Genomic DNA, 27702 nt, shown 5'->3' with positions numbered 1-27702 from the left:
GAGATAATGAGTGGGTTTGACTCTTCTATCATACTTCCAATTCTGAGCCTGCTTCTTATTTTTCTTTTAAATATAAAAATCTTCATGACTAAGGCTTCCAAGCAACATTTTCCTCCAGGACCCAGACCTTTGCCAATTATTGGAAATCTGCATATTCTCAATCTGAAGAGGCCATATCAAACTATGCTGGAGGTAAAAAATAAATGAATATTCATTTCATATTTTAATTTTCACATTATTCTTACCCTTTATAGGTGTATTAGCAGGCACATATTTACAACTGGGTCATAGATGTGCAATGAAGTAACTAGCTAGGATTCAAAGTTAACTGAGCTGTTGTAAATTTGATTTTTTGTTTCTTTTCAATTTGGATATATAAAAATAATAGTAAATATATTTCTATTTATTATTAAGTGATATTTTTATCCAGAAATATTTATGATTTATACCCTTTATTTCAACCACTTTGGTCTACATATTCCATACTCTATATCTGTATTCCATATCTTACATATTTCACTATGAAGGAACTGAATTATGATTATAGTCTTACTCTAGAAAATGTTTATTTTTATTCAAAACAATGTGTACAAAAGTCACAATCAAGAGTATGGCCCTAGCAAATTGAGACCTAGAACTACCTGTCATTAATTAGCTATGACATTTGTATAAGAATTTAGTTTAGTTTAGTTAGTTTTGTTTTTGCCCCTTTCCTCATTTGTTTTGTTTTTTTAAATTCCACATACAAGTGAAATCATAAGGTATTTGTCTTTCTCAGTCTAATTTATTTCACCTAACATAATACCCTCTAGGTCCAGCCATGTCATTGCAAATGGCAAGAATTCATTCTTGTGTGTGTGTGTGTGTGTGTGTGTGTGTGTGTGTGTAATATCTTCCTTATCCATTTGTCTGTTGGTGGACACTTGGGTTGCTTCTATATTTTGGTTATTGTATAATGCTGCAATAAACATAGGGGTGCATATACCTTCAAAGTAGTGTTTTATTCCTTTGGGTAAATACCAGGTAGTGGAATTACTGTATCATATGGTATTTCTATTTTTAATTTTTTGAGGAACCACTGGTTTCTTTTTTTTTTTTTTAGATTTTATTTATTTATTCATGAAAGACAGAGAGAGAGAGGCAGAGACACAGGCAGAGGGAGAAGCAGGCTCCATCCAGGGAGCCCGATGTGGGACTCGATCCCAGGGCTCCAAGATCACAACCTGGGCTGAAGGCAGGCGCTAAACCGCTGAGCCACCCAGGGATTCCCGAACCACTGGTTTCTATAGTGACTGCACCAATTTACATTCCTACCAACAGTTCATGAGGGTTGCAATCCTAATGTTATTTTCCAAAGTTCAGTTTCCTAAAGAAAGAAATATTAAAAGTTTCTTTCTCATTCTTTACCTAAACCTTAGTTGGATAAAGACCGCAAGCTATGCAGCCAACAAGCCTACATGTATATTCTTTTTGAGTATTGCTATTTATTCTGTGACTTCTTGAAGCCACAGAGTCTTGCCTATATGATGGAAATGATGATAATATCTACTTTTCTGGCTTGTAATGTGCATCACAAAGAGATACTGGCAACATATTTAGGAGGCAATAAATGATCATCTTGTTTATTTTTAATTATCAGAGAAAATTGAATGTTATTTTGTAGTAAGAAGTGTCACACAGTAGTGGGGAACTAACTTGGACCTACTATGGTCATAGTATCCCACAAAGGATAGAGCATGAATATGATGGTTAGGTACTCAGGGTGGTAGTCAAGAAGTGTTTTTGTCTTCTTAGAGTCCTACGTGGGCATTTTCTGAGACCAAAGATATAAGAGAGAGATACTATGAATCAATTCCATGATGTCAGAGCACTGCAACTTTGAAATCAAAATGGAGCATGAGGACAATCAGTAGATGATCATAATAATTATGGCTTAAACAAGTGTAGCAACCAAGGAGCATCCTTAGTCCAGTATTGTCATTTCACAAGAATATAAAACTGACTCGTTTGTCAGAATTAAATTATCAAAGATCAAGATCTAGTTCATTTTTTATTACACTACCATGTTTTAATCGCTTCTCTTTTTATTACACACCCAAGCTCTCCCAGAAATATGGCTCCATTTACAGCATCCAAATGGGTCCAAAGAAGGTGGTGGTACTCTCTGGATATGAGACAGTAAAAGATGCCCTTGTCAATTACGGCGATCAATTTGGGGAACGATCTCAAGTGCCCATATTTGAAAGACTTTTTGAAGGAAAAGGTAATAAATTCTAAGCTTAAAATGTATCCTTATGGTCAAAATTACTAAATCAATTGCACTATATTATGTTTAATAATTCCTTTCATGATTTAATTTTTCCTTCATCAATATACATTACACAAATAGTAGTTACTTAGGAGAAAATTTATGATTTATGATTTTATTCTCATTGTATATGTTAATTCTGTTACACAAATTATTATTAGCCAGCAACTGTGTGAAAAGTACAGTGCTAGGAGAATATAAAGAGAATAGAGGCCATCGGCTTAAGAGGTCACAGTCTAATGATTGACTTTGATCCATCAAACAGTACAGTAACAATAGTGTTATAAATAATACTGAACCATATTTTCACCAGATAAAATTGTTGCATTTTGCTTATGTGTGTCTTGGATAAATGCCCTAAAGAAATCCAAATGCTATACTTTTATGTCATTCCACTAGTATAATAACTCTTTATTACATCAACCCTTTAATATTAATTACTCTAAAAATGGGAATAGTTTCATCTTAACATTAATTATTTTTAGTCAACTAGTAGTATTTAGTAGACTACTAGTTTAGTACTTTTCTAATAAATACTACTAAGCCATTTTAATTCTTTAATAACTTTTTGAAAAAAGCATTTCTCACACTATCCTTCTCAAAAGCCTTATTCTCTGAGATATTAGTAAATGTTCTATCCAAAAAAGCAGTGTCAGTGAAGTGAATTTGAGAAATACTACATATTACGGGCCTCTCTTGGACTCAGGGGGTACCTATTAGGATATTAAAACCTCTGAGAAAACATCAAAGTCTGTTTAATTTTATTTAATTCAATTTCACACTTATTAGTGCTTAGAAGATTTTTTACATGAAATTTATTAGTTAACATATAGTGCAATATTGGTTTCAGGAGTAGAATTTAGTGACTCATCACTTACCTACAACACCCTGTGCTCATCATAACAAATGTCCTCCTTAATTCCCATCAGTCATTTAACCCATCCCCCACCCACCTCCCTCCATCAACCCTCAGTTTGTTTTCTACTGTTAGGAGTCTGTAGTGGTTTGTTTCCCCTCTCTTTTTTTTTTTCTTTTTCCTCCCTTTCCATACATTCATCCATTTTGGTTCTTAAATTCCACATATGAATGAAGTCATATGGCAGTTGTCTTTCCTTGACTGACTTATTTCACTTAGCAAAATATCCTCTAGCTCCATCGATGTTGTTGCAAATGGCAAGATTTCACTCTTTTTGATAGCTGAGTAATATTCCATTATGTGTGATTGTGTGTGTGTGTGTGTGTACACATATGTATATATATATATATATATATATATATATATATATATATATACCACATCCATTTTTGTAATTTTTTTCTTAGAATTCCGACTAACATCTCACAAAATTAGCATTGAGGAGTAACGGTTCATTCAGTCCCTTATCTTTAGCTCCTGGGAGAAATTTGGGACACTTTTATTCTTTCTAGAATCTTCTTTTATTCCTTCTAGAAATTTGGGACACTTTTTGTCTATTGCCTCTGACATCTCGGTTCTTTTTCACAATACTTCATATATTACTCACTGATTTTATGATTACACACAAAATTGTTTTAATTTGTATCAATGTCAAATCTAATATTTTTTTCCTTAGCAAATAATTCATTTTAGGAATCAAGTAGTCTTTTTTCTTAAGTGTCTTAACTGCTCAGAGGAAAACTACTCTTTGTTCAAAGAGAAAATGATTACTTCTCTGCTCCACACCCTGTCTATTAATCCACCCAAATTGGTACAGGCATTCTTTAAACCAATTTTGTATAAACAGAAAAACAATAATATTTTTGTTACCATTAAACCATTTTGGAGTATAACTTCACCTTAATAAGTTATTTTGCCATGTAACCTAAATATATTTCAAACTTTGGTCCCAGCATTTAAAAGAAGTTCCATTCCTTATAATGCTAAATTAATGTTCTCCGCAATTACATGGCTGAGCTATTGCTATTCCCTGAAAGATACAATGATTTCTGTGGGCCCTTCATATTCTACTACTGTGTTCTCAAATATAAATTTTTAAATATAAAAATGAGATAGTTCAAAGAGTCACATATTTGTTGTAAAAGAGTTTTATGCACACAGGATCCATAGACAAATAATATTATATTAATATAAGAACTGAATGTGGGCAGAATCTAACCTTCCTTTGAAAGGAAGGCTTAACCTCACACAAAGTGGCCACAACCATGCAGGAGACATCTATCTTGTTTTGGATTTCATGTTGACACTAACAAGGATGGCGCTGCCCCGTTTCCAACACCTTGGTTGCCTTATTTATTCTAGTTTCCTATTTCTGGTTATCAGTCAAACTCAGAAAGTCCTCCCCTGTCTCTTGTACCTCAAATGCAAATGGAGGAAGGGCGGGGACTAGGGACTGAAACACAAGAAGAATGCCACTATTACCACAAATCCCACCATGGAAAGAGGTGGGCCACTTTGGCAACCTTCTCTCTCCTTATTTTTCTGTAAGTTAGTATATGTCCCAACTCTTCTAAACCTTGTTTGATTATTATTATATCCTGTAGTCACACACAAATTCATCTAGCTGTTTTATTCAATAAATATTTATGGAGCACCTACTATATGCTACAACAATATGTGTGCCTAGAAATTAGTACATATAGCACTAATGTGGAAGCTTGGTTACACCTCTTGGTAGTTATTTACTGTAACTTTTTTCTTGGGTACTCTTGTGTCTATAGTCTACATTCTTCCCTAGCAAAAGAGACTTTGTTTTTATCATTCATCTATCCATTAACCACACCTACATGATGTAAGCATATAGTAGAAACTCAAGAATTGCTTAATAAATTTGTCAGAGATACAGAACTAAAACCAAAATCTTCTCCCAGCCCAGAAATCCTCCTCTCCACAAAGGTAATAGAAAAAGAAGATAATTTTATTATTGAATAAGCATCAAACCAAAATGTGATATCTATCACAATCTACTAAGAAATTGCAAAAACATAAAGAAATGCCACTCTTTTATATAACCAAGCAGATAAAACCCATTACAAAAATGTCCTTAAGAGAAACAATAACTAGTCCTCAATAACCAAGAGAGCTTGGCAGCACCATTTGTCATACATAGTGCATCCTTGATTCCCCCGTTAATTGGAGTGACCATCTGTGTTAATTGGATAAAAAAGAATAATAGAATTCCTATATCTTTATGATAAGAGGTAGTTTTGAACTTGGGGCAAGGTACTCACCAAAGTAAGGCTTCAGCCCTCCCACAGAATCTGGGAGAAATGGGCACTTTCTTTTTTCTTTTTATTTTTAAAATGATCTTTTTTTTTTTTCTTCATGAGATACACACAGAGAGAGAGGCAGAGACACAGGCAGAGGGAGAAGCAGGCTCCATGCAGGGAGCCTGACGTGGGACTCAATCCCAGGTCTCCAGGATCACACCCTGGGCTGGAGGCGGTGCTAGACCACTGAGCCACCCGGGCTGCCCTGAAAGGGGCACTTTCTTCCTTGATTTCTGTATTCTGAAAAACGGGTGGCCCCAAAGTCCCTAAGAAAGCCATTGCTAGGTCATAAAGCTGACCAAAGACCTATTCTAATCTTCAGAAGGACTGAAATGAGTCCTGAAATAAGTCTGACATATCTGAAATAAGTCAGAATGACTTATGTATAAGTCATACATACATATGATATGATTATATATTACTTACAAGTCTTCTAAAGTAAATGCTTTGAGAGGGGAGTCTCTTATTTTCAACAGGAAGGATAAAGCTTCTTTTAATTTTTATTTGTCCTCGCAAATTAAATGATAAAAGCTTTGAGGAAATAATTTTAAAACACTCTCCTCATTATAAGGAATTGTTTTCTCTCACGGTGAAACCTGGAAAACTATGAGAAGATTCAGTTTGGCCACCTTACGGAACTTTGGAATGGGCAAGCGGATCATAGAAGATACCATTATAGAGGAATGCCAACATCTCATATGGAGCTTTGAGTCTCACAGAGGTGCGTAAAATGAATTAAACCATGTCTTATTTTTCATGAGAAAGAACCCAAAAGCTATATTTTATTATTTACACATAATTTCAGTCTCACAGGAAAATTCCAAGAATTTACAAATAATTCCCCAAATCATACTCTTCTATAACATACCCCAAATGTCAACATTTTACATTTGCCATCTCTCTTTCTCTCTTTTTCTAACCTGTTTGAAAGTACTTTGGAGACATGCTCTCCCTTTATTCCTAAACACCTCAATGTATTTCTTAAAAATAAACAAAAACATTCTCTCCCATCCCCAAAGTACATTTTTCAAAACTCAGGAAATTAGTATTGACTTAGTAATCCACAGAACTTAGTTTGCCAGATTTTGCTGTTGTGCCATTAATGTCTTAAATAGCAGGAGAAAATCTTGACACATGCATTACATTCAGTTGTCACGTCTCTTTTGCCTCCTTTAATTTGGAATAGTTCTTCCATAATAGATATGGTATCTGATCTCTTTAAATGATAGAGAGTTAGTTCCATGTTATTTTAATATTTAATTATCTTCATGTTAAAAGTTTTCTCATTTCTTTAATAAACTGAATTCATTCCTTACTAAAAATATGCTCCTTTGAATATTATCTTCAGAATTACTTTCTTCTGACGCAGGTAGTAATATGAAGAAAAATGGTCAAAGGTAGACAAGCCTGAGATGAATACAGAAAAGAGACAAGGGTCAGGGCTCCACGTGCTAAATTAGCAGTCCCTGTATACATAGAGAGCCTGTCAGCACTTTGGAGAGAGTATCTATAGGAAAACATCTATTCCTTCTCCATGGTTAAGCTTCTAACAATTTCTCAGGACTTTGTGAACATAGCATCTCACATACCCTCACATGTATATATTAAGAAGTAAATATATTCTCTATAGAAATTACCCCAGGTCTTCAGCCTCCACATTTAAGATAGGTGCTGATGTTAGGAGTAAGTCTTAGCATTCCAGTGGCCAAAAATAAGTGTACTTCCACTGATACATATTTAATAATCTAAATAGTTTTCAATGATGCTGAGGAAAACAGGTCCCATAACAGAAGAGGCTAAAAATAAGAGGCTCTGGATGAAGTTCTTTCAAGTAAAATCATCTTAATCATATAAATATCCTATTTTAAATTTTTGAATTTGATTGATGCCTTCTAGGTTGATATTTTCTTAGATGTTATGCATTAACATTTGCTACACACACACGGAAATGTCCCTCACCTGGCACATTTTAATTCCTTTAAATGAGACACATGTAGATTATTGCTAACATATACTTTCAGTATTTTAATCAAATTCTGGATATTTTTCAAGGCCCATCTACTCTCACCTCTTCTTAAAAGGCATGGTCACCGATAATCCATTCCTCCATGAAGTCTTTTCTTGACAGTCTGTCCCAATCATTCCAGGACTGGTTTAATACTGTTTATGTGAGCATTCCTAATCTGATTAATGAATTCTCTTGTAGGAAAACCCTTTGAGGTCAAAACAGTAATGAATGCTTCTGTTGCTAATGTCATCGTGTCAGTGTTGCTCGGAAAACGGTTTGATTACCAAGACACCCAATTCCTGAGACTCTTAACCTTGATTGGTGAAAATGTGAAGCTCATTGGAGGTCCTAGGATTGCGGTAACTGTATCTTCCCTATTCAATTTTACTTCCTCTAGGGTATTATTCAAGAGACAATGAAAGTATTTGCCATTTCAAAAATGTACGCTTTCTGGAACATTCTGAATACAGAGATGTTACAAGCCTGGTTGGTTAACACATCTGATAATTCTTCCATCACAAATTACTGCATCAAATACCTTATGATGCATGGATTGTGAATCATATCAATAAATAGTGCAATATATGAGTTCAGTAAATTTTTACAATCTTGGCCATTCATTTTTTACCTATACCACTAGTTATGAATCGACTATGGGGTAAACCACGAATGAATAAGAAATACTCAGTAGAATTCACTTAGAAGAGTGAATTTAAAGAACTATCAAGTACTAGAAAAAGTATTTTTTTTTTAATTTTTATTTATTTATGATAGTCAGAGAGAGGCAGAGACACAGGCAGAGGGAGAAGCAGGCTCCATGCACCGGGAGCCCGACGTGGGATTCGATCCCGGGTCTCCAGGATCGCGCTCTGGGCCAAAGGCAGGCGCCAAACCGCTGCGCCACCCAGGGATCCCTAGAAAAAGTATTAAATAAAACTTTAGCATTTATTCTGATTCATGGAAGTTCAAAATAGTGCTACAATCCATTTTTTTATATTCATGAGCAATAAAGTTGCTATCTTCTAGAATGTTGGGACTAAGAGCCTTGTCAAATAGTTCCCATTTTCAATAGCACAACTGACAACTAACAATGTTATTGGTAGTTATTGTTAATTTGGGTTCTCTCTCCTTTTTTTTTTAAGATTTTATTTATTTACTCATGAGAAACAGAGAGACAGAGAGGTAGAGACACAGGCAGAGGGAGGAGCTGGCTCCATGCAGGGAGCCCGATGTGGGACTCGACCCCGAGTCCCTAGGATCACGCCCTGGGCCAAAGGCGGCGCCAAACCCCTGAGCCACCCGGGCTGCCCGAATTTGGGTTCTCTTATGATAAGTACAGATTTACTCTAAATATGAGTATGAGAGAAGACTGGAACAGGTGACTATGTCTAATTTTATTTTTAACTCAATCAGAGAATGACAATTATCATATGATTTCACTCATGTGGAATTTAAGAAACAAAACAGAGGAGCATAGGGGAAGGGAGGGAAAACTAAAGACAAAACCAGAGAAGGAGACAAACCATAAGAGACTCTTAATAACAGGAAACAAACTGAAGGTGACTGGAGGGGAAGCGGGTGGAAGGATGGGCTAACTGCGTGATGGTCGTTAAGGAGGGCAGATGATGTAATGAGCACTAGGTATTATATAAGACCAATGAATTGCTGAACTCTACCTCTGAAACTAATAATGCACACTATGTTAATTATTTGAACTTAAATAAATTAAAAATAAGTAAATAAATAGTTCAATCTTTAACTAAAAAAAAAAAATTTTTTTTTTTTAAGATTTTAGTTAGGGATGCCTGCCTGGGTGGCTCAGTGGTTGAGTGTCTGCCTTCTGCTCAGGGAGTGATTCCGGAGTACCGATTGAGTCCCACATCCGGCTCCCTGCAGGGAGCCTGCTTCTCCTTCTGCCTTTGTCTCTGTCTCTGTCTCTCTCTCTCTCTCTTTCTCTCTCTGTGTCTCTCATGAATAGATAAATAAAATCTTTAAAAATAATGGAAGTCTAAATGAGATATTATTTCTATAATGCTTCTAGAAATAATGGTATCATTCCCAGGATTGCAGGCATTACATATATACATTTAACTATGTTGTTTTCTATTCTTTCAGCTTTTCAATATGTTTCCAGTTTTGGGGTTCCTCCTAAAAAGTCATAAGACAGTACTCAGGAATAGAGATGAATTATTTGCTTTTATAAGGATGACTTTCCTAGATCATCAGCATAAATTTGACAAAAACGATCCAAGAAGTTTCATTGATGCCTTTTTGGTCAGACAGCAGGAGGTAATAGTGTTTTGCTCAGGGGTTACCTTAGCCTATTGTTTATTATTTTGCTTAATTAATAGCATCTTGAGGAAAAATATTTCTTTCAAAGCAGAAAGATCACTGGATTCAATTAAGTTAATAATGGCAGATATGTACTCTACAAAGAATGGTATTTACTACATTTTCCATTCTTGAGTATTTTCTACTGCTTTTCACATCACTCTCTTTAAAAAAAAAAAGACATAGTGATCTCCAATGTTAGCTTTTAGAATTAGTACAGTATTCCTTTTATTGCATCGGAAATGTGTTTCATTAACACAAAGATTTAATGCAATTTTAAAAAAGAAACAATGTTGGGCATATTCTAATCACTCAGTTAAAAACTAATTTCCAAATGTCAAAGAGCCTTTCCCATTGTTAGAATTATTTATCATGATTAACACTTGGAATGTACTTTACCCGAAAATTCTGCACATCTTCATAATAAAAAAAAATCCACTCTGTTGAAAGAATGCCAGGCTTAGTTTTTTTAAATTCATGTTGGGTTATTTGCCATGACTGACCAGTATAAAAATATTTCATCACTAATGATTCCTTTTCCCTTTTCAGGAGAAAGATACATCTACAACCTATTTCAGTGATGAAAATCTGGTGGCACTTGTTAGTAACCTCTTTGCGGCTGGTACAGAGACCACAGCCACCACGCTGTGCTGGGCACTTCTGCTCATGATGCGATATCCTGAGGTCCAGAGTAGGTCTCCTAAGATTCAGAGCATTGCCTGAAGGAAGGACTCAGAAATCTCTTGGGTGGAAAAAGCAGACTTCTATGGCCACACTGGATACCTTTAATTTGTACCCTCAAGGACAGTGTGTATCTTTAGTTTCCTTTTGACATAAGAAAGGAGATTTTGCTCTTCAGGCTTCTGGAGATGGTCTGCAGGTGTCACTCCTCGTAGGTCCCCAGAGGACCCTCAGGAATAGAGGTCTAAGAGTGGAAGCAGATTAGAGAAAAGATGAGTCAGAACTCAGCGCTTAGGTTTGATTTTCACATGGAAGGAAAATTGAGAAGACTGTTCCAATATCCCCCACCCTACCCCCACTCTAATCATTCTGTGTTTTATCCAGAAAAGGTCTGTGATGAGATCACCAAAGTTGTGGGGTCAGCTCAGCCTCGGATTACACATCGAACTCAAATGCCATACACAGATGCTGTCATTCACGAAGTACAGAGATTTGCTAATATCCTGCCCACGGGCTTACCTCATGCAACAACCACAAACGTTATGTTTAAAAATTACTATATCCCCAAGGTAAGGGTTTAAGAAGGGGAAGTGAGGGAAGAGGGAAAAAAATGTCAGCTGCTCAAAAATCACAGAAGCGCTGCAATAAACTGCCAAAGGTGATCTCAGCCTCCTGCTCCCTTCCTACCAGCCAATAAAGGTGAACTGAGTGTGTCAGTTTGTGTGTAGACAGAATAGGTGCTAATTACTCTGCGCAACCTTAAAAGGTATTATTATTTTTTACGTGGTAGTTGAGGAAATTGGGGTGCACAGAGAAATGGGTAGGTAGGGGGGCCAGATCACCGCCAGATCCCTGGAAAGGGGTGCCACCATTTAGAGAGCGGTTCACTCCACGCAGGGCCCCTGACAGCAGCACCTCCAGCCCCACTTCCTTCCTCACACAGAAACATGCTCAGGCCCTCTGCTTCTCAACCTTACAGCATCTAGATGCATTCTTTGCTTTGCCAGTGGAAAGAATAGATCTTTGCTAAAAGTATACTGAAGGCGGGAATTGGCAGAGGACCAGCGTCTGCCCACAGCACTAATTCTTTTCCTTAAAGTTTTGTCTGGTCACTGCTTCTGAGCCATCTCTACATGAATGCACAGGGGCCACTGGTTATGTGGACCCCCTGCCCACACTATCACTTGCTACCCCCTGTGCATACCCTGCAAACAAGGGGGCAACATTCATGTTTGGAGTTTCTCTTCTCAGCATGCATGAAACACATGTTGGACTGAATTTATCAGATTAGTAGCTCATGAAAACAAATATAACCAAAGAAAGAAGGAAAAGAAACCACCAAGGAAGCTGTAATAATGGCAGGATTTTAGTTCTAGTTATCTATCTGGCTACAAGCTACGTAGAGCACTGTATCAGAGCTTCACAGGTACAAGGGGTCTAACATGCCTACCATGCTACTGGGTGCTAGGTCCCATGATTTCACTGAGCTCCAATGGAAATATCTAGCACAGTTCTTAGGAGGAGGAAAAATCCACAATGTCTGGGTACATATACTTAGAAATAAAAAAGAAAGCAACAAAGGTAATTTTAAAATAAAACACTTTAAAGTAGTTGTTTGCTTTTCATGACTCAAAAACTATACCGATTCATGTGCTAAGCCAGCTAACCACAATGATAGTATTCCAAAGATTTCTTGGACAGGAAGCTATGATTAACTATGGTGAAGAGTAAACACTGTCCTTAGCTGAGAGGCAGTCTTTTCTTCCTACTCTTATTTTATTTTTAGTCTTCAGAATACTCTTTCCTGTATCACAATCAGAGGTCCTTTCCTTGATGTCCTCAGTTATCTCAGAGCATGTAGCAAGCTGTGGAGGGGGGGGTAGCTGACTTTTGAGGATTTGTTTTGATGGGCTTGTGAGATCTAGCTTGTCCACTCTTACAGTCCCTGGAGGCAAAGGAGCAAAACTTCCCTGAGCCTCAGACCTGCCAGGAACCGTACCAGGTTCTGTCCTGCATATCACTGCCTCTGAGGCTCACAAGTCACCACATAAGAATTATTTAACTCCCTTCATATAAGTTTAGAAACTGGGATATAGCAAAAGCTAAAAACATGCCATTATCACATAGCAAACACATGACTAAGTAAGAAACAATTTCCAGTCCTGAGTCCAAGGCTTGTGTTTTTTAGTAGGTACTGAACAAAAATGTGGTTGAGTAAGTGCATGTTCCACACTCAATCTCAAGTCCTGCCTGCTGCCCCTCTACTTCCTCTCCTTCCATATTCTTCAAGAACATACTGTTTCTGGAAAATGAGCAACCCAGACCTTCACACATTTTTAAAGATCCTCTTTTTTCAGAAGGAATGTACTGTCTGTCATTAATAGCGCTTCTATTTCTAGGGCACTGAGGTCATCACTTTGCTGACCTCTGTACTTCGGGACCAAACACAGTGGGAAAAGCCAGACACATTTAATCCCAACCATTTCCTCAGTTCTACTGGAAAGTTTATCAAGAAAGAAGCGTTCATGCCCTTTTCACTGGGTAAGATATCCTATTTTGAGAAAGGTGCTTTGAAAAATCTAGAGAGATTGGGCCTTGTCTGAGGACTGTGCTTGGGTTTTGTAATTGTTTCCATGTGGCACTAAATGTCAGAAAGATGTGAGAGTGGAAGGGGCCTTTCCTCCCAGGCTGTAAATTGGCTGTAAGACATTAGGCACTGCAATGGCATTTTCTTAGGGAATCCTTGAAGATTCCTTACAGTTGAGGCTATGGAATTTGCGGAGAAAGTAAACAGGTGACAATGAGCAGCCACCTTCACTGTAACCAGAAAAGCTTTGCCTTATTTATTTTTTAAGTAGGCTCCACTCTCAGCGTGAAGCCCAACTCGAGGCTTTAACTCAGGACCCTGAGGACCAAGAGTTGGTGCCCTAACCAAGTGACCCAGGCACCTCTAAAAAGCTTTGCTTTAATATATACAAATGCCAGTGTTTTTCTTAGGATTTCTTGGGTAGGGTAGAGAGGGAGGGGGCTTAGAGATAGGGAAGAGAGAAGAGCTTTCCACTAGAGTACATTTTGGAATCCAGGGAACTAAATGGATTCACTCTATAATTGTATGGATTCCTGAGAACCTAAAGTGAATTCTCCATTCCTAGGAAAGCATCTTAGCAAAACTGTACCATAAGCAGTTTGTTATGTTGTGCCTTTCTACTTACACAAACAGTAGGTTAGCATTCACTCCAGGTACCCATTCAGTGATAGGTGAACAGCAGTCACCCAAAGGATAGACTTTCCTTACCTACCACTAACTAAGGGATAGAGAGAGACACAAAGTACAATGCATTCTCCTAATTTTTACACACAAACACACACATAGGTTGATATACAAGAAAACAGTACATGTATTAATGACTCCTACTTGAAATAAAAATGTAGTATCGCATCTGGAACCAGAGTTAAAGGAAATGAGACAAGCAGCAAACAGTCCAGATTTTTTGTATGGTGGCCCATCTTCGAACAATTTTACCAAAGCTTACCTCGGGAATTCTAAAAATCTCCAGCTATACTGTGTGTGTGTGTGTTTCCTCCTGTAGGAAATCTAGAAGCAGTGATACTCTTTTTTATCATAGATAAACAAATGGAAATATTCTTAAAATATAACCACCACAAAACTATCACAAGAAAAAATATCATAAAACCAGTGTTGAGTGTGAAGTCTTCAATCCTTTAGTTGTGTTGAAGTCATTCTTCCCCAGTTCTTCTCACTTCTTACTTACTGCATTAAGAAAGAGATTTTGCTCTCTGGAGAGCTTATTTGATCTTTGATCATGATCACTCTTAATTCTGCATAGAGCATTTTTTTAAAAGATAAGATAATTTGCTATGTTTTCATCAAGGTACCCATAAAAGTAAACTAAACTGATTTGTGCTTTCTCTTGCTAGGCAGCTAGACTCTTACCTTAAACCAAATAAACCTAAATATAGGTTAGATAATTCTCACCCTAAATTGCATTATTTATCGTTCATTTAGATGGCACTATTCAATCATACATTTCATTCAGGGCAGGTGGGAAGGTCTAATCCCCAAAACTAGATTAGGTGTCCCTTCCATGGTCTCCCATAACACCCTGTTGAAGCTTGTGAATCTGTATAATATTTACCTCTTTCCTTGTTGGGCTCACCTACTGGGCAGTAAGCCCTTTGGGAGCAGTAGTCTCAAAGACAAGCTAAATTAAACATTGAATTGTTAGCTTTTATTTAATAAATATTTTCAGACAGAGAGAGGTAGTAGACATTGCCTTTGACTCCTAAAAATCCTGCCTTGCTACTAGGCATAGTGAAAAACTGTCCCCCACCACCCCATTTGTGGAGTTAATCTGTTTCCCTGATGTCCTACATAAACCAAAGTGCTACTTTCCATGAGTTGAAAAATAACCACATTTAAATACTTTTCTGAACTTTGAAGTCTTTTGTGACTCAGTATACTTGAGAGTTATCTTCCAAATTAAATAAACAAACAACAACAGAAGAAATCTAACTGGACTGTCTACAACATTTCATTGGCAGGAAAGCAACGCAGCAGGCTTAGGATTTACAGACCCTGGAAAGAGGAATGAAAAGATCTGGCTGGGTCTTCTACAGGACTGGAAGCAGAAACTTTTCATAATGCCATATCTCAATCAAATATATTATCTTTGTTCTACAATGTAACCACAAAACTCATTAAATCTGAGCCAGAGGGGCCCCTGGGTGGCTCAGTGGTTGAGAATCTGACTTTAGCTCAGGTCCTGGGATCTGGTTCCTCATCGGGCTCCCTGCATGGAGCCTGATTCTCCCTCTGCCTATGTCTCTGCCTCTCTCTCTAGGTCTCTCATGAATAAACAAATAAAATCTAAAAAAAAAAAAAAAACTTTAAAAAAATTTGAGCCAGAAAAAAATGCACCATTCTCAATTCAGTGTATCTTAAGAAATACATATAAACATTAAGTCCCCGCTTATGTCAATAAAAACTTACCTAGAAGACTTCCTCAATTCTCTTTAAGATTTTATTTATTTATTCATGAGAGACACAGAGAGAGGCAGAGACATAGGGAGAGGGAGGAGCAGGCTCCTCACAGAGAGTCTGATGTGGGACTCGATCCTGGGAACCCAGGATCACACCCTGAGCCAAAGGCAGATGCTCAACCACTGAGCCACCCAGGTGTCCTGAAGATTTCCTCAATTTTAACTGACTCCATTTTTCAAAATCTTGACATTTTCCCAAATAAGTCATGTTCTAAAAGTAATACTAACCAAATCTCTGTTCTTAAAATACTTCAGCATAACCTAGTGTCTACTTATCCTCTGGCCTCAGGTCTTGGACTCCCTAACTCATGATCCATGTTCTGGTCAGAATCAAGTTTTTTTAGCCCCAAAATACATCATGACCCCTTCTACATCTCGCCACAATTTTGCCTGGCTCACTTCTCACCGTTTACACGGGAGCTGAGATAGAAAGCTCTCATACAAAGGAAGAGGTCTCCCTGACCCTTCAAATCACATTGGGCACCTTTACTATCTGTTCTCATGATGCACTTGGTTTTACCTGTCCTAACATTTTTCAGGTTAAAATGTTAATGTTTGTTGCTTGTTTCCCTTGTGGGAGCTCACAGGGATAGTTAGCATATGTACTTAATTTTTGCATTTCTAGGGCTTCTGCAGAGCCCACAGGACTCAGAAGAGGTTAAAGTGACTAATTCACACATTCTAAAATAGGAGAAATCCCATGTGGACAGCTTTTGTCTTTGTCCAGGTTGCGTTTTAGATTTTTCTGTTCACACATCTTATAACCGTCCATCATATCCATCACTCCAGGTCGCCGGATGTGTGCTGGTGAGTCACTGGCCAAGATGGAGCTTTTCTTGTTCTTCACCAGCCTCATGCAGAAGTTCACCTTCCAGCCACCCCCTGGGGTCTCCCATCTGGACCTGGACCTAACTCCCGACATTGGCTTCACCACTCGACCAATGCCTCATAAGATATGTGCCCTGCTCCGGGCCTAGGCTCTGCACTGCAAGCTCAGCCCCAGCTCTTGATTTGGTCCTTAGCACCAGCTCCCCTTTTCTGCATTTTGCCAGCTCAAGCACTTCAGCCGCATCATTGCAGAGAGTTCTCAAGTCAGGTCAGACTGAGTTCCTTGGCTAATCAGTGTAGTGAAAGCCTCTCTACTGTCATTTTCTAAGACAGAACATGTGACAACTAGAACTTTCACTCCTGCTCTAAGGTCTTTCTTTCAAATCCAAACTATCCTTTTCCTCCAAAGCATCTGAGTATCACCAATCAGTAGTTTTAATTGGTTTGGGCAGGATGACTATTTAATGGTTTGTTCTAACACACCCATGAACATCTTCAAAACTGCAATGAAAAAAAATCAACTTTTCTTTTTTTTGAAAATTCAACTTTTAAGTGAGGATCACACTATATAGAAGACATGTAAGACATGAGTTTCATTTTGTGAATAATCAAAAAAGGGTGGTTAACAACGAATAATTGCATATAAGTATTGTCAGTTTGCTGAGGTCAGAGAGTGAAAGCTCCTGCTCCTCAAATAACTGGAACTTGTGGACCTCACAACCACAACCGTGTGCCCGGTGCCCTGAAGCCCCAGGGAAGGCATAGGCAAGACACACAAGCTGTAGAATAACAAAATCACGGTCAGTTCCCCTGAGATGCAAAGCATCTTCAGCCTTTATGAAGTCAAATGTATCTTCCCATCATAAACATAGATGTTCCTCTCCTGATCTTATCTCATCCCTGTCATAGCAAAACTGGCACTGGATAAAGTGAATCTATCAAAGCAAGACTTTAAGGCTCTTGTAATAGAGGAAAGATGCCAGAACTTAATCTGAACTCACCTCTGCTGAAACACAGGGGGAAGGGTTTTGAATGTTGAGTTCATAGAAAAGCACTAGCGATGTTAGTAGGGAGGCTGATCAATGGCATATAACCTCTACACTGAATTAGACCTCAATTTGCACATTTTTTCCTTAAGGATTAGACCATTTGTGTTTGCTAATTAGCATCCATTGAACTTAGGCTCCTACCCTTCCACAGAGACAAGTAGATAGGGGTGCTGTCTTCCTTGATGACTGCTTTTCAAAGGGACGGGTCACATGTCCTTGAGAAAGACATTCTTGGGTTGTAAAACTGGCAAGAGATGTATTTTTTTTTTTTTTAAAGATTTACAAGTCAGAGGGGGCAGAGAAAGAATGTATAAGTGAAAGTTTTGTCAAGTAAATGCCCTAAAAAAATGGAAGTCAGGGCTTAGAGGCAGAAAGAAGCCTGTCTAAAGTGTAGTCAAACTGAAAGGAATGTTAAGTCCTTCCTGGTCATCCCCAATGCAACATTTTCCACCGAGCCTTTTTAGAATAAATCAGGTGGGGGATACTGAGGTTCCCTGACTTTGTTGAACTAAACAAAACCATCAAAGATAAAGAAACAGGACCTGCTAATTTTAAGTTATTGTTGAACACATTTAAATGCAGGTAGCTGCACTTTCTGAGCTGCACTTAGAACCTAATTGGTATTGCATCATATATCAATTAATTGTCAGTCCAAAGTCAAAATGAATTTGTGGGCTGCTTTTTCTCATTAGGGGAACAGAAACAGTTTTCATTAGAGAGCAGGAAATCTCAAGTTTTAATTTCAACACTCTTCATCCCCCATGTTTGATACTTCATGACTACATGCTGCTTGCAGTGGCATACTTGGTGAACCTGGTACCAAAAAGATGATTTTTAAAAACAGTACGAGAAAAGAATATTTGGTAATAATCATAAAGTAAAACAACTAACTTTAATTCTTTGGTTCATCTGATATAATAATAATTTCGGTAAATAATTGTCCAGTAACTAGTAAGTAAATTTTAATAAAATTGAAGTGTCTGCAACAGAAAGAGAACTACTAAATTATACTACTCATGTAATGTTTTATTTTCTTGATTCACTCTTGATGATGAATAAAAAATAAATTTAATGTTAAATATACTATCCGAATCCAGTAAAACAGTTAATGTGTGAACTAAATTTGACTTATCAAACAAAAAATATTATATTTTGCTGTTTCCTAATTTTAAATTTTACACATGTCACCTACAATGTCAGAATTAAAGGAACTCAAGTTCTTTTCTTAATCACTATAATACCTTTTTAATGCTTATATTGATTCCTGAAATGCAGGAATAGATAGAGGTTGGAGACACAACATATCCTCTGAGTGAGTTCAAATGATACTAAACTCTTAGTAATCTATTCTCAAAATGAACACATGTAGTTGATTGTGCATGTGTGTGAGAGAGATATTAGGGAGACAACACTGAAGAGATCGTTAAATTATCTTCCCCATAGGGGCACCTGGGTGGCTCAGTCTGGTTTACTGTCCACTCTTGAGCTCAGGTTATGATCTCACGGGTGTGAGCTTGAGCCTCCCATTGGGCTCCGCAATGAGTGTGGAGCCTGCCTGTGATTCTCTCTCTCTCTCCCTCTGCCCCTACCCCACCCCCTTCTCTAAAATTTAAAATAATTAATAATAATAATAATAATAATAATAATAATAATATAATAATCTTCCCTATAAAAAATAGAAAAGAAAAATTTTAACCTGTTTATTTCAAGCTTACATCTGTATTATTAAAATTCAAACAGTAACAGGACGTTTTTAGAACTTAGATCAACAATAGATTTTTTTCTATTGTAGAAAAAGAATAGGAGCATTCTATCACTAAGCACTTGGGAATGATAAAAGCAAACTTCTAGGGATCCCTGGGTGGCACAGAGGTTTGGAGCCTGCCTTTGGCCCAGGGTGCGATCCTGGAGACCCGGGATTGAATCCCACGTCGGGCTCCCGGTGCATGGAGCCTGCTTCTCCCTCTGCCTGTGTCTCTGCCTCTCTCTCTCTCTGTGTGTGACTATCATAAATAAATAAAAATTAAAAAAAAACAAACTTCTAGTCCAGCTTTATCACTGTTTTAAGATCTCTAAAGGTGACACACAGCTTATGTTTTGCTCTTGCAACAAACTCTGACCATTGCCTAGTCTTTGGCATGCCATTCAATACAGGTCACAGAATTTCCTTTTTTCCACTCCAACACGTTGATTATAAGATTATTTCACTACTACATTTGTACATTTTCCCACTCAGTTATTTGGGGATGAAAGATTGCATAACCTGATGTAATACTGTATGCTAATTATACTTCAATTAAAAAAAAAGTAAGGAAAGAAAAGAAAGAAAACAAAACAAAACAAAAAAGAAAAGAAAAGAAAAGAAAAGAAAAGAAAAGAAAAGAAAAGAAAAGAAAAGAAAAGAAGGACTGTGTATCCTGAAACTTATAACCTCAGGGATCTGGATTAATATTGAGGCTAGCCTGGGAAGTCCACAGGCATGCTCCGGGACATGGAGACCAACTGTCAGAGAATCAATCTTTACAGAAGTTGAGTATATACAGAAGCCCATCCTGGAAGTTCTCTTGGTTTGGTAAAAATTAGCTGGTACCCATTATACTCCCCCTACCTTTCTCCTAAATAAGTTGAATTTGGGAATTCAATTATATCCATATTTCCACAGACCTAGTCAGTTTTCAACATAACCTCAAAGTTGGGATGCCTGGGTGGCTCTGTTGGTTGAGCACATGACTCTTGATTTTGGCGCAGGTCATGATGTCAGGGTCATAAGATCAAGCATTAGGCTCTGGGCTCTGCAGGGAGTCTGCTGGAGAGTCTTTCTCACTGCTTCTCCCTCCACTCATTCTCTCTCTCTCTAAAATACTAAACAAAATAAAAATCCTTAAGAAAAAAAAAATCCCCAAATAGCCTCAAAGTCGCAGATTTTTTTTTTTTTTTTTTTTTGAAGATGGACACATGCTTAGGGAAAATCCAGTGGTGTTAGAACCAGCTTTAGTACTCAGGGTTTTGGACCCGGGGCATGCTATATAACAAACCAGCTTTAAGATTAGGTTTATGCACCCAACAACCTCAGTGACCAGTGGGTAATATCCATGCCTAGGTAGATCCTACACAGCCCTTACCTTAAGGTGGCATTAATCCATTATATAGTATTTGGGGTCCCAACAATTAGGGCATATTTCACCTCCATAAGGAAACTACTTGCAGTGCTGCACTCTGAAGGTTTCTAAGAAATAAATATAATGTGACTAATCTCCAAAAAAGAATTCTGTGACTGGATCTTCCAGAATTCTGTGACTAGGACTTCTGGTTTCTGTCTTCAAGATGCTCCTAAAATTAATGAAAGACAACATAAAAATGGACAATGGCCAGGCCATGTATGATACATATGGAAAAAGACAGAAAAGCATCTTTATAAAAGCCACTGGTTTGCTTTTGACAGAATTTCTTCTGTTGTACATGTTCTGTGCTTTGCTATTAAAGACTGAAGCCGGGGGTCCCTGGGTGGCTCAGCAGTTTAGCGCCTGCCTTTGGCCCAGGGCGCGATCCTGGAGAACCAGGCCGTGTCAGGCTCCCGGCATGGAGCCTGTTTCTGTCTCTGCCTCTCACTCTCTCTATGTCTATCATGAATAAATAAATAAAATCTTTAAAAAAAATGAACTAAACAACAGCACAGATAATAATAATATAATAGCTAATTTTGAGTATTATTGCTTTTCCAAGTATTTTTAACTAACTCTTAGGAAAAAATCTTCTGGGGCTGATATTATCTGGTTGTAGAACTCTGTCCTACAATCTGTGGAGCAAGTAGCTTGGAACCCACAGCCTCCGCTGCAATCAGCCCAGAAAGATCAGAACTTGGTCGCTGCAATCAGCCCAGAAAGATCAGAACTTGGTCAGTGACTGCCAGCTTCCCGAAACACTAGAGAAAGCCCTAAGCCGATCATAGAAGCTTCTCTAGATAGCCCACCTCTAGCTTCTCCATGATAATAGCTTCCAATCAGAGCATATATGAACCCATCCTTTTTTCACTACTGTCAAAGGAAAATTGTACCAGACAGAATTGAATAGGCAAGGAAGAATTTATTAAAGACTTTATAAATAAATTTAAGAATTTATTGCAATGGGTGGCTCAGTAGTTGAGTGTCTGCCTTTGGCTCAGGGCATTTATTCCCAGAGTCCTGCTTCTCCCTCTGCCTGTGTCTCTGCCTCTCTCTGTGTGTCTCTCATGAATAAATACAATCTTTAAAAAAAAAAAAGAATTTACTGCAATAGGAGAGACTGAACTCAACTCCTCTGAAATAAAAGGTGGGAGAGTTTTTAAGCACTGGGGTAGATTAGTTGAAAAACACAGGAGGACATGGTGGGGAGGCTGGCCTATTCAATTCTTCAACCATCTTGTTTGCTAATTGATATTAAGGTTAGGCTCTCACCCTCTCCCGGAGACTGGAAGTCAGGAGCCCACTCTTTATTGACTACATTTCCAAGAGATGGCTCCCAGATCCTTAAGAAAGACATTCCTCTGATGGGAAACAGAAAAGAAGTTGAAAGAATTCTATGTCAAAGAGGCAAAGAATGACTTTACAAGCAAAGTTTCTAAAGTAAATGCTCCAAGAAAAGAGGTCAGAAGCTACTTCAGGGGGAAAAAAAAAAAAAAAAAAACTTGTCAAACTGAGGATAATGTTAAGGTCATCCTGGTCTCTATCAAGCTTTCCCACTGCCCTGTCTGCCTTGGTTTCCCCGCCAAGTGCCATGTGATGCTGACTGACTCCCTTCCTATGCCTGTCCAATTTTGTGAAGGCTGCTGTCTCCCCAAAAGTATTCATTCGATCTTAAACACTTAGAATCTGAATTTGAATTTAAAGTTAATTCCATGCCTTGGAAGCTGACCAAGTCTACCGTTTGTCAGTAAATATTGGCAGCACAGTGCCAAGAACTGATTGTCATTTCTTACTCTTTCCAAAGTAAACTGCACTGTGTCTACTCTCCTCTTCATCCAGCAAGTTATAAAGATTTGCTCTCCCTAATTAAAGAGCAAAGTACTGACTAGAGTTATAAACATATCAGGGTGTTCCAGAGTCACAAGGCCTTTGTTTTCTCATCTGAGGCAGTTTATTCACAGTCAGGCTCCACCTTTCTCCCCACCCCCTCACAATTCATTAGGAGAGTGCTGGAGGCTGACAGTCCTGACTCAGCCAGCAGAAATGAAGCAACTGTGCTTTCTTTAATGACTTCCTGCCCTTCTTCCCTTAAGGGGTTTTTAGGTAAGCATTGTCTCACATTCTGACATAATAATAGAACACTTCAGAAATAATTTGAGCTCCAACAATCAATGTTTCATTACGGAAAAACTTTAGAACAGTGAAGACTCCAAGAAAAATCACAAAGATTTTTAGAGATCTCCTTGCCAATTCACACATCAATCTATATTTCAGTCTTTTGTAATCTCTAAATGCTTTCGCTGTTCTACAATGTATTTTTTCCAGGACGTTGTTAATGATTTATTACTGGAGAACAGAGAGAAAATGAGAACTTTCTAGTGTTTGTAAGTGACCAAGTAGGATATAGAACTAAATATGGCATACATGTATCAATGCTGCTCAGACTGTAATGTGAACCACCCAGGGATCTTGTCGGAATGCAAATTATGATTCAATAGATTTGGACTGCGGCCTGAGAGTCTGCATTAAAAAAAAAAAATTCTTACAGATGCCCTTGCTCCTGGTTCACCTTGAATAGCATCAGTGTACCTTACTTTATGTAACTGACAATACTCAGGTTTTATATATAGCTTATGCCAAGAAAAGTGTGTGTATATGTATAGGTATGTATATACACATGAAAAATGGAATGAAATACATAAAACAAGACTGGAAACGTACCAAATATTAAGAAATCGTGGGTGAATTCTTCTTTTACACCTAATTTTCTTTTTTCTCACAAAATATTCCTCAAACTTCATTCCTAGAAGGAGTATAACTTTTTCTTTTCTTTCTTTATGTTTATTATTATTGTTTAAAAGATTTTATTTATTCATGAGAGACAGAGAGAGAGAGAGAGAGGCAGAGACACAGGCAAAGGGGAGAAGCAGGCTCCATGCAGGGAGCCTGATGTGGAACTCAACACCAGGACCCCAACCTCCGCCAAAGGCAAATGCTCAACCACAGAACCACCCAGATACAGCCAGCTTTTTCTTTTAACAGGAAGTCTTGTCTTTCTCCTTTTTTATAAGCAAAAAGGCACATTACATATTGGTGATAACCAACAAGAATAAGAGCAGCAAGTCAAATGTAATAAATCTCAAAGGTGTGGAAAAAAGTTTTCAGAGAGGCCAACACTTGTCTAATGGTGGTTGTGATATTTGCATTATGGTCACTTGAGTGGCCAGATGGCTTCCAGAAGTCCTTGCTATGAAATAATCCACGTAGGACAATTGGAGATGATCCTATTTTCCCCCACAAAGCAGCAGTAAGACCAAAGAGCAAAGACCCAGACATTCTTGGAGATTTCTTAACACAGGACACTAGGGTTTCCCTTTGGATTCACTCCCAGGACACTGTGAATGGGAAAAGACCCCTCAGGCTCCTCACACAATAGGGATCAGGAAAAACTGTGAAGCAAATTCAATAGTACTTCAACATGTTACTTCATATCTGGGAGACATCGGTTTGAAGGAAATCTGTAAGGGCATTTGCAGGCAGTTAACGAGGAGGTTGGTGAGCGCTTTAAAAACAATTTTTGAGATAAAATTAACCTAAACATATTTGGACTAAAAGAGTTATTAAGCTGATTTGAGTAAATACATTTTTGACAGAAAGGTGATAAAATAAAAACTGTGTCTACTCTGTTTTTCTGAGACAGTAGGGCATCAGATTTACAAATGCCAGAGGGAAAACTAACCTGATACCTAAAGTATTCAAAACTCCTACTGCCCAAGGGGAACTAAGCAGAGTGAACCTCCTCAAAGACCCTGTCAAGCAATGTACACCTTTGGCCTTTGAATATTAGGATACATTTATCACAAGCTGTGGAGGTCATTTCTAACAAATTTAAGGATGTATTTATTGATCCATTAAATACATTCTGGGAAAAGCTAGAGAGAAGTTTTTTCTTTCAGGAATGCAGAAGAGAGTCAATAAAAATCACCAGTTTTGGGTTGTATGGATTCCTTGTGCTGTATGCCTTCAGCTTTTCTTTTTTTTAAATAAAAGACTAAAAGCCTGCTTCAGATGAAAGTGAACAATCACAACACTCATAGTAACAGCTAACTTTTGAGCATTTATGATATGCAAAGCATTAAGTATTTTTCATTTAACTTAATCCTAGGAAAAAAACCTTATGAGGTTAATACTATATATTAACCCTACTTAACAGATAAGGACACAGAAACACACAGATTAATCACTTATCCGGAGTCACCGTTAGAAGTAAGAAGTGGGGCAGTTCTGAACCCAAGAAGCTGAACTTAGAGTTGGCCTCCATAAAGAAGGCAACCAAATGATGTTTTGGTTGATGTTAGGGCAGCTTTTCTTGCTGACTATATATTCAATGCTCAATCACCTGGGGCATATACTATGACTCACAACCAATTCATTAAGACAGGCCTGAAAACTGTCTGCCAAGAAGTGTCCTCACTTAGGGGCCAGACAGGGTTGTTGGAAGAAAAGATAATTCACTTTACGGGACCTGTATTACCTTTTCTACTCCCAAGTAGCTTTGAACACAGATGAGGTCAGGTACTGCATTCCTCCCTCAGGTGTGGATCTCTTAGTCCTAAGAGCTGCTGGTGGTGATCCTCTAGCCAACAGGCCCTGCAGGACTAAGGGGGCATCAAGATAATTCTAGCACTTCCCATAAACATGAGTCAGACAACCCAGGACACTCTGTCATCTTTTGACTTACAAGCAAGTCCCACTAAAGGCCATTCTCAAACCTTTAGGATGGAGAATATAGTATTCTTTTCTACTCAGTAAGCCTATGCAATTACTACCTATGTGACCTACCCAAGCCACATGACCTCTATACCTAGGTTGGCTCATCTGTAAAATAGGTATGTATCTTACCTATCTGTCTGCCAGGAGGTAAGAGATGGATCAGATGATATTTGAGGGCATTTCAATCTCTCAACTGAAAATAAAGATCCAAGAGGGAGGAGTGAGGTAGGGGGCACTGTTCAACAGTCTACTCTTCAAAAGCCAGCATCCATTTGTTTTGTCAATTCTCGAAATAGGGATCCCTGGGTGGCGCAGCAGTTTGGCGCCTGCCTTTGGCCCAGGGCGCGATCCTGGAGACCCAGGATCTCGAATCCCACATCGGGCTCCCGGTGCATGGAGCCTGCTTCTCCCTCTGCCTATGTCTGCCTCTCTCTCTCTCTCTCTGTATGACTATCATAAATAAATAATAATAAAAAAAATTAATTCTCGAAGTAACCAAATACTTCTTCAACAGTGCTTAAGTCAAGCAGTTCGTCTCTATAGGGAATGCTTTGCTCCTCACAGATCTCCAAATCAGACCACACTACTCAAGAATTTAATAAAAGTCATGTTTAATAAAAAAGAGGAACAAATAGATTTATTTCAATAGCACCAGAAGAGACTTGTATTTTCAATCCAGTTTTGAATACAAATGTCATTAATAAGAAACAGCAGTAACATATACAAATATTTTATGGCAAACTCTACATTATCTACCTTTAGATCAGATTTATCTGCCATATTTAAAACATTAAAATAAATAAAAACCAGGTAAAAAGCATTTTTACTAAACTATATACTTTGGGGGTGGTGAAGCCCCTTTAAATTAAGGCATTTAACCTTCAAAGCTGGGTCTTCTGTTCTCTCCCTCTTCTTTTTCCACTTTTTTGTTTTCCTAAAACTTAATAAAAAAAAAAAAAAGGAAAATGTGCACATCAGGGGAAAGTAGAAAGGAAAAGGTTTTCTTTACTTGATGCCTTAATTTTCTCATTTCTTTTTACTTTCTTTTTCAGCTTTAAAACAAGCCCCTCTCTCCATCTACTCCCACCCCCTTTGCAGAGAGCAGCCCTCAAACTTGACCTTTGATTTTAGGCCTTAAGGAGCGCGGGGGAGGCAGGGAAGGGATCCATCCACGGAGATGTACTTCAAAGTGAGAATCAACAATGGACTTTCGTATTTCAAAAGGCCCACATTTTACCAACGTGAAGACCCCTTTCCTTCCCGTCTTCCCATGACTTAGGGCCCCAGGCCGTCACAATATATTCAAGACACAAAGGAGGAACGGTGTGGCTCACAGTTCTGCATTCGGTGTGGGGTGTCAGCCGCCTCCCCGCAGCGCTGCCGCGGCCTCGTACCAGGTCCCCGCTGTTCTCTGCAGGTGGGTGCTCCGGGAGCAGCACTCTCCTAAGGATGCTCGCTCGCCCACTACCCGCAACACTCCTCCGGTTCCTCTTTCCTGTTTCCTGTCCTTGGGCAGTCCAGTCCCAGGGGGCTGTGAGGTCACCTCTGCGCGGCGTGGCCGGGGCGCCTGCCCGGACGCTGGGGGAGCCCGGGGGTCCCCGCGGCCCTGCGCCCCCACATGCCGCCTCACTCCCTGCCGGTGCGAAAAGTGATCGCGGTCACGGAGCGCTCCTGGGTGCGGGCGGCCGTGAGGCCCTTGGTCCACGCGGTCCACAGGACTTCCTCGGTCGCCTGGTAGTCCACGACCCTCACGAGCACCGACCTGGGGGGCGCTCCGGGGCGGGCCGCGCCTACGCGGCCGCGGGAAACCCGCTCGGCTCGCGGAAAGAGAGAAGGGCAGTCGGGGTCCCGGGCGGCTCCGGCCGCCGGGAAAAGCTCCTCCCCACCGGCCACTCCTCCCCTTGCAGGGTCCCCTGGAGTCCCCAGCCACCTCTCGGGGTGCAGAAGAAACAGCACCTTCTCTCGGACCCAGGGCTCACAGTCCAGCCCGCCTGCGGCCGGGAGGGTCTCGGGGGAGCCGCCGGGGGAGCCGCCCAGGCCTCCGCCCGCCCCCGCCGCCGCCCCAGCCGCCGCCGCCCCAGCCGCCGCCGGACTCCCCGCGCCCGGAGACGACCTGTCGCGCCCCGGGATGCACGGAGCGGCGGCGGCGTTCGCAGCGCGGCGGGGCCACGAGGCCCCCTGCCCGGCAGGCGGCTCGCTCATCCGGGGTCCTGCCAGCGGTCCACGCAGCAAACTCCCGCTGAGCTCGGGAAAGCG

At 39.2% G+C, this 27702-nt stretch overlaps 2 protein-coding genes across 4 annotated transcripts; one reads left to right on the top strand and one right to left on the bottom strand.

The window, feature by feature from the left end:
* The first annotated feature begins 6 nt into the window (after positions 1-6).
* LOC129512859 (cytochrome P450 2K6-like) lies at positions 7-16732 on the top strand. The gene is made up of 9 exons (XM_055330418.1): positions 7-192; positions 2101-2263; positions 6126-6275; positions 7761-7921; positions 9678-9851; positions 10443-10584; positions 10959-11143; positions 12974-13115; positions 16425-16732. Exons 1-9 carry the CDS (start codon positions 7-9, stop codon positions 16610-16612), a joined length of 1491 nt encoding a protein of 496 aa, XP_055186393.1. The 3' UTR covers positions 16613-16732.
* On the bottom strand, positions 8257-27702 carry CUNH6orf141 (chromosome unknown C6orf141 homolog). 3 transcript variants are annotated; one of them, XM_055330855.1, is made up of 4 exons: positions 26781-27702; positions 25576-25639; positions 10677-10818; positions 8257-8476 (listed from the first exon to the last, which is right to left on the bottom strand). In XM_055330855.1, the coding sequence occupies exon 1, from the start codon at positions 27646-27648 to the stop codon at positions 27073-27075; it is 576 nt and encodes a 191-aa protein (XP_055186830.1). In that variant the 5' UTR covers positions 27649-27702; the 3' UTR covers positions 8257-8476; positions 10677-10818; positions 25576-25639; positions 26781-27072. The 3 variants fall into 3 exon arrangements, with proteins under 3 accessions (XP_055186830.1, XP_055186828.1, XP_055186829.1); XM_055330853.1 differs by lacking the exons at positions 8257-8476; positions 25576-25639 and having other exon boundaries at positions 10528-10818; XM_055330854.1 differs by lacking the exons at positions 8257-8476; positions 10677-10818; positions 25576-25639 and adding an exon at positions 26041-26386.

This window comes from Nyctereutes procyonoides, unplaced genomic scaffold (genome assembly GCF_905146905.1).
Source record: "Nyctereutes procyonoides isolate TBG_1078 unplaced genomic scaffold, NYPRO_anot_genome, whole genome shotgun sequence".
In the NCBI taxonomy this organism is placed as follows: domain Eukaryota; kingdom Metazoa; phylum Chordata; class Mammalia; order Carnivora; family Canidae; genus Nyctereutes; species Nyctereutes procyonoides.
Note: the sequence above shows the minus strand (reverse complement) of the source record. Positions and strands in the feature narration are given on the sequence as shown.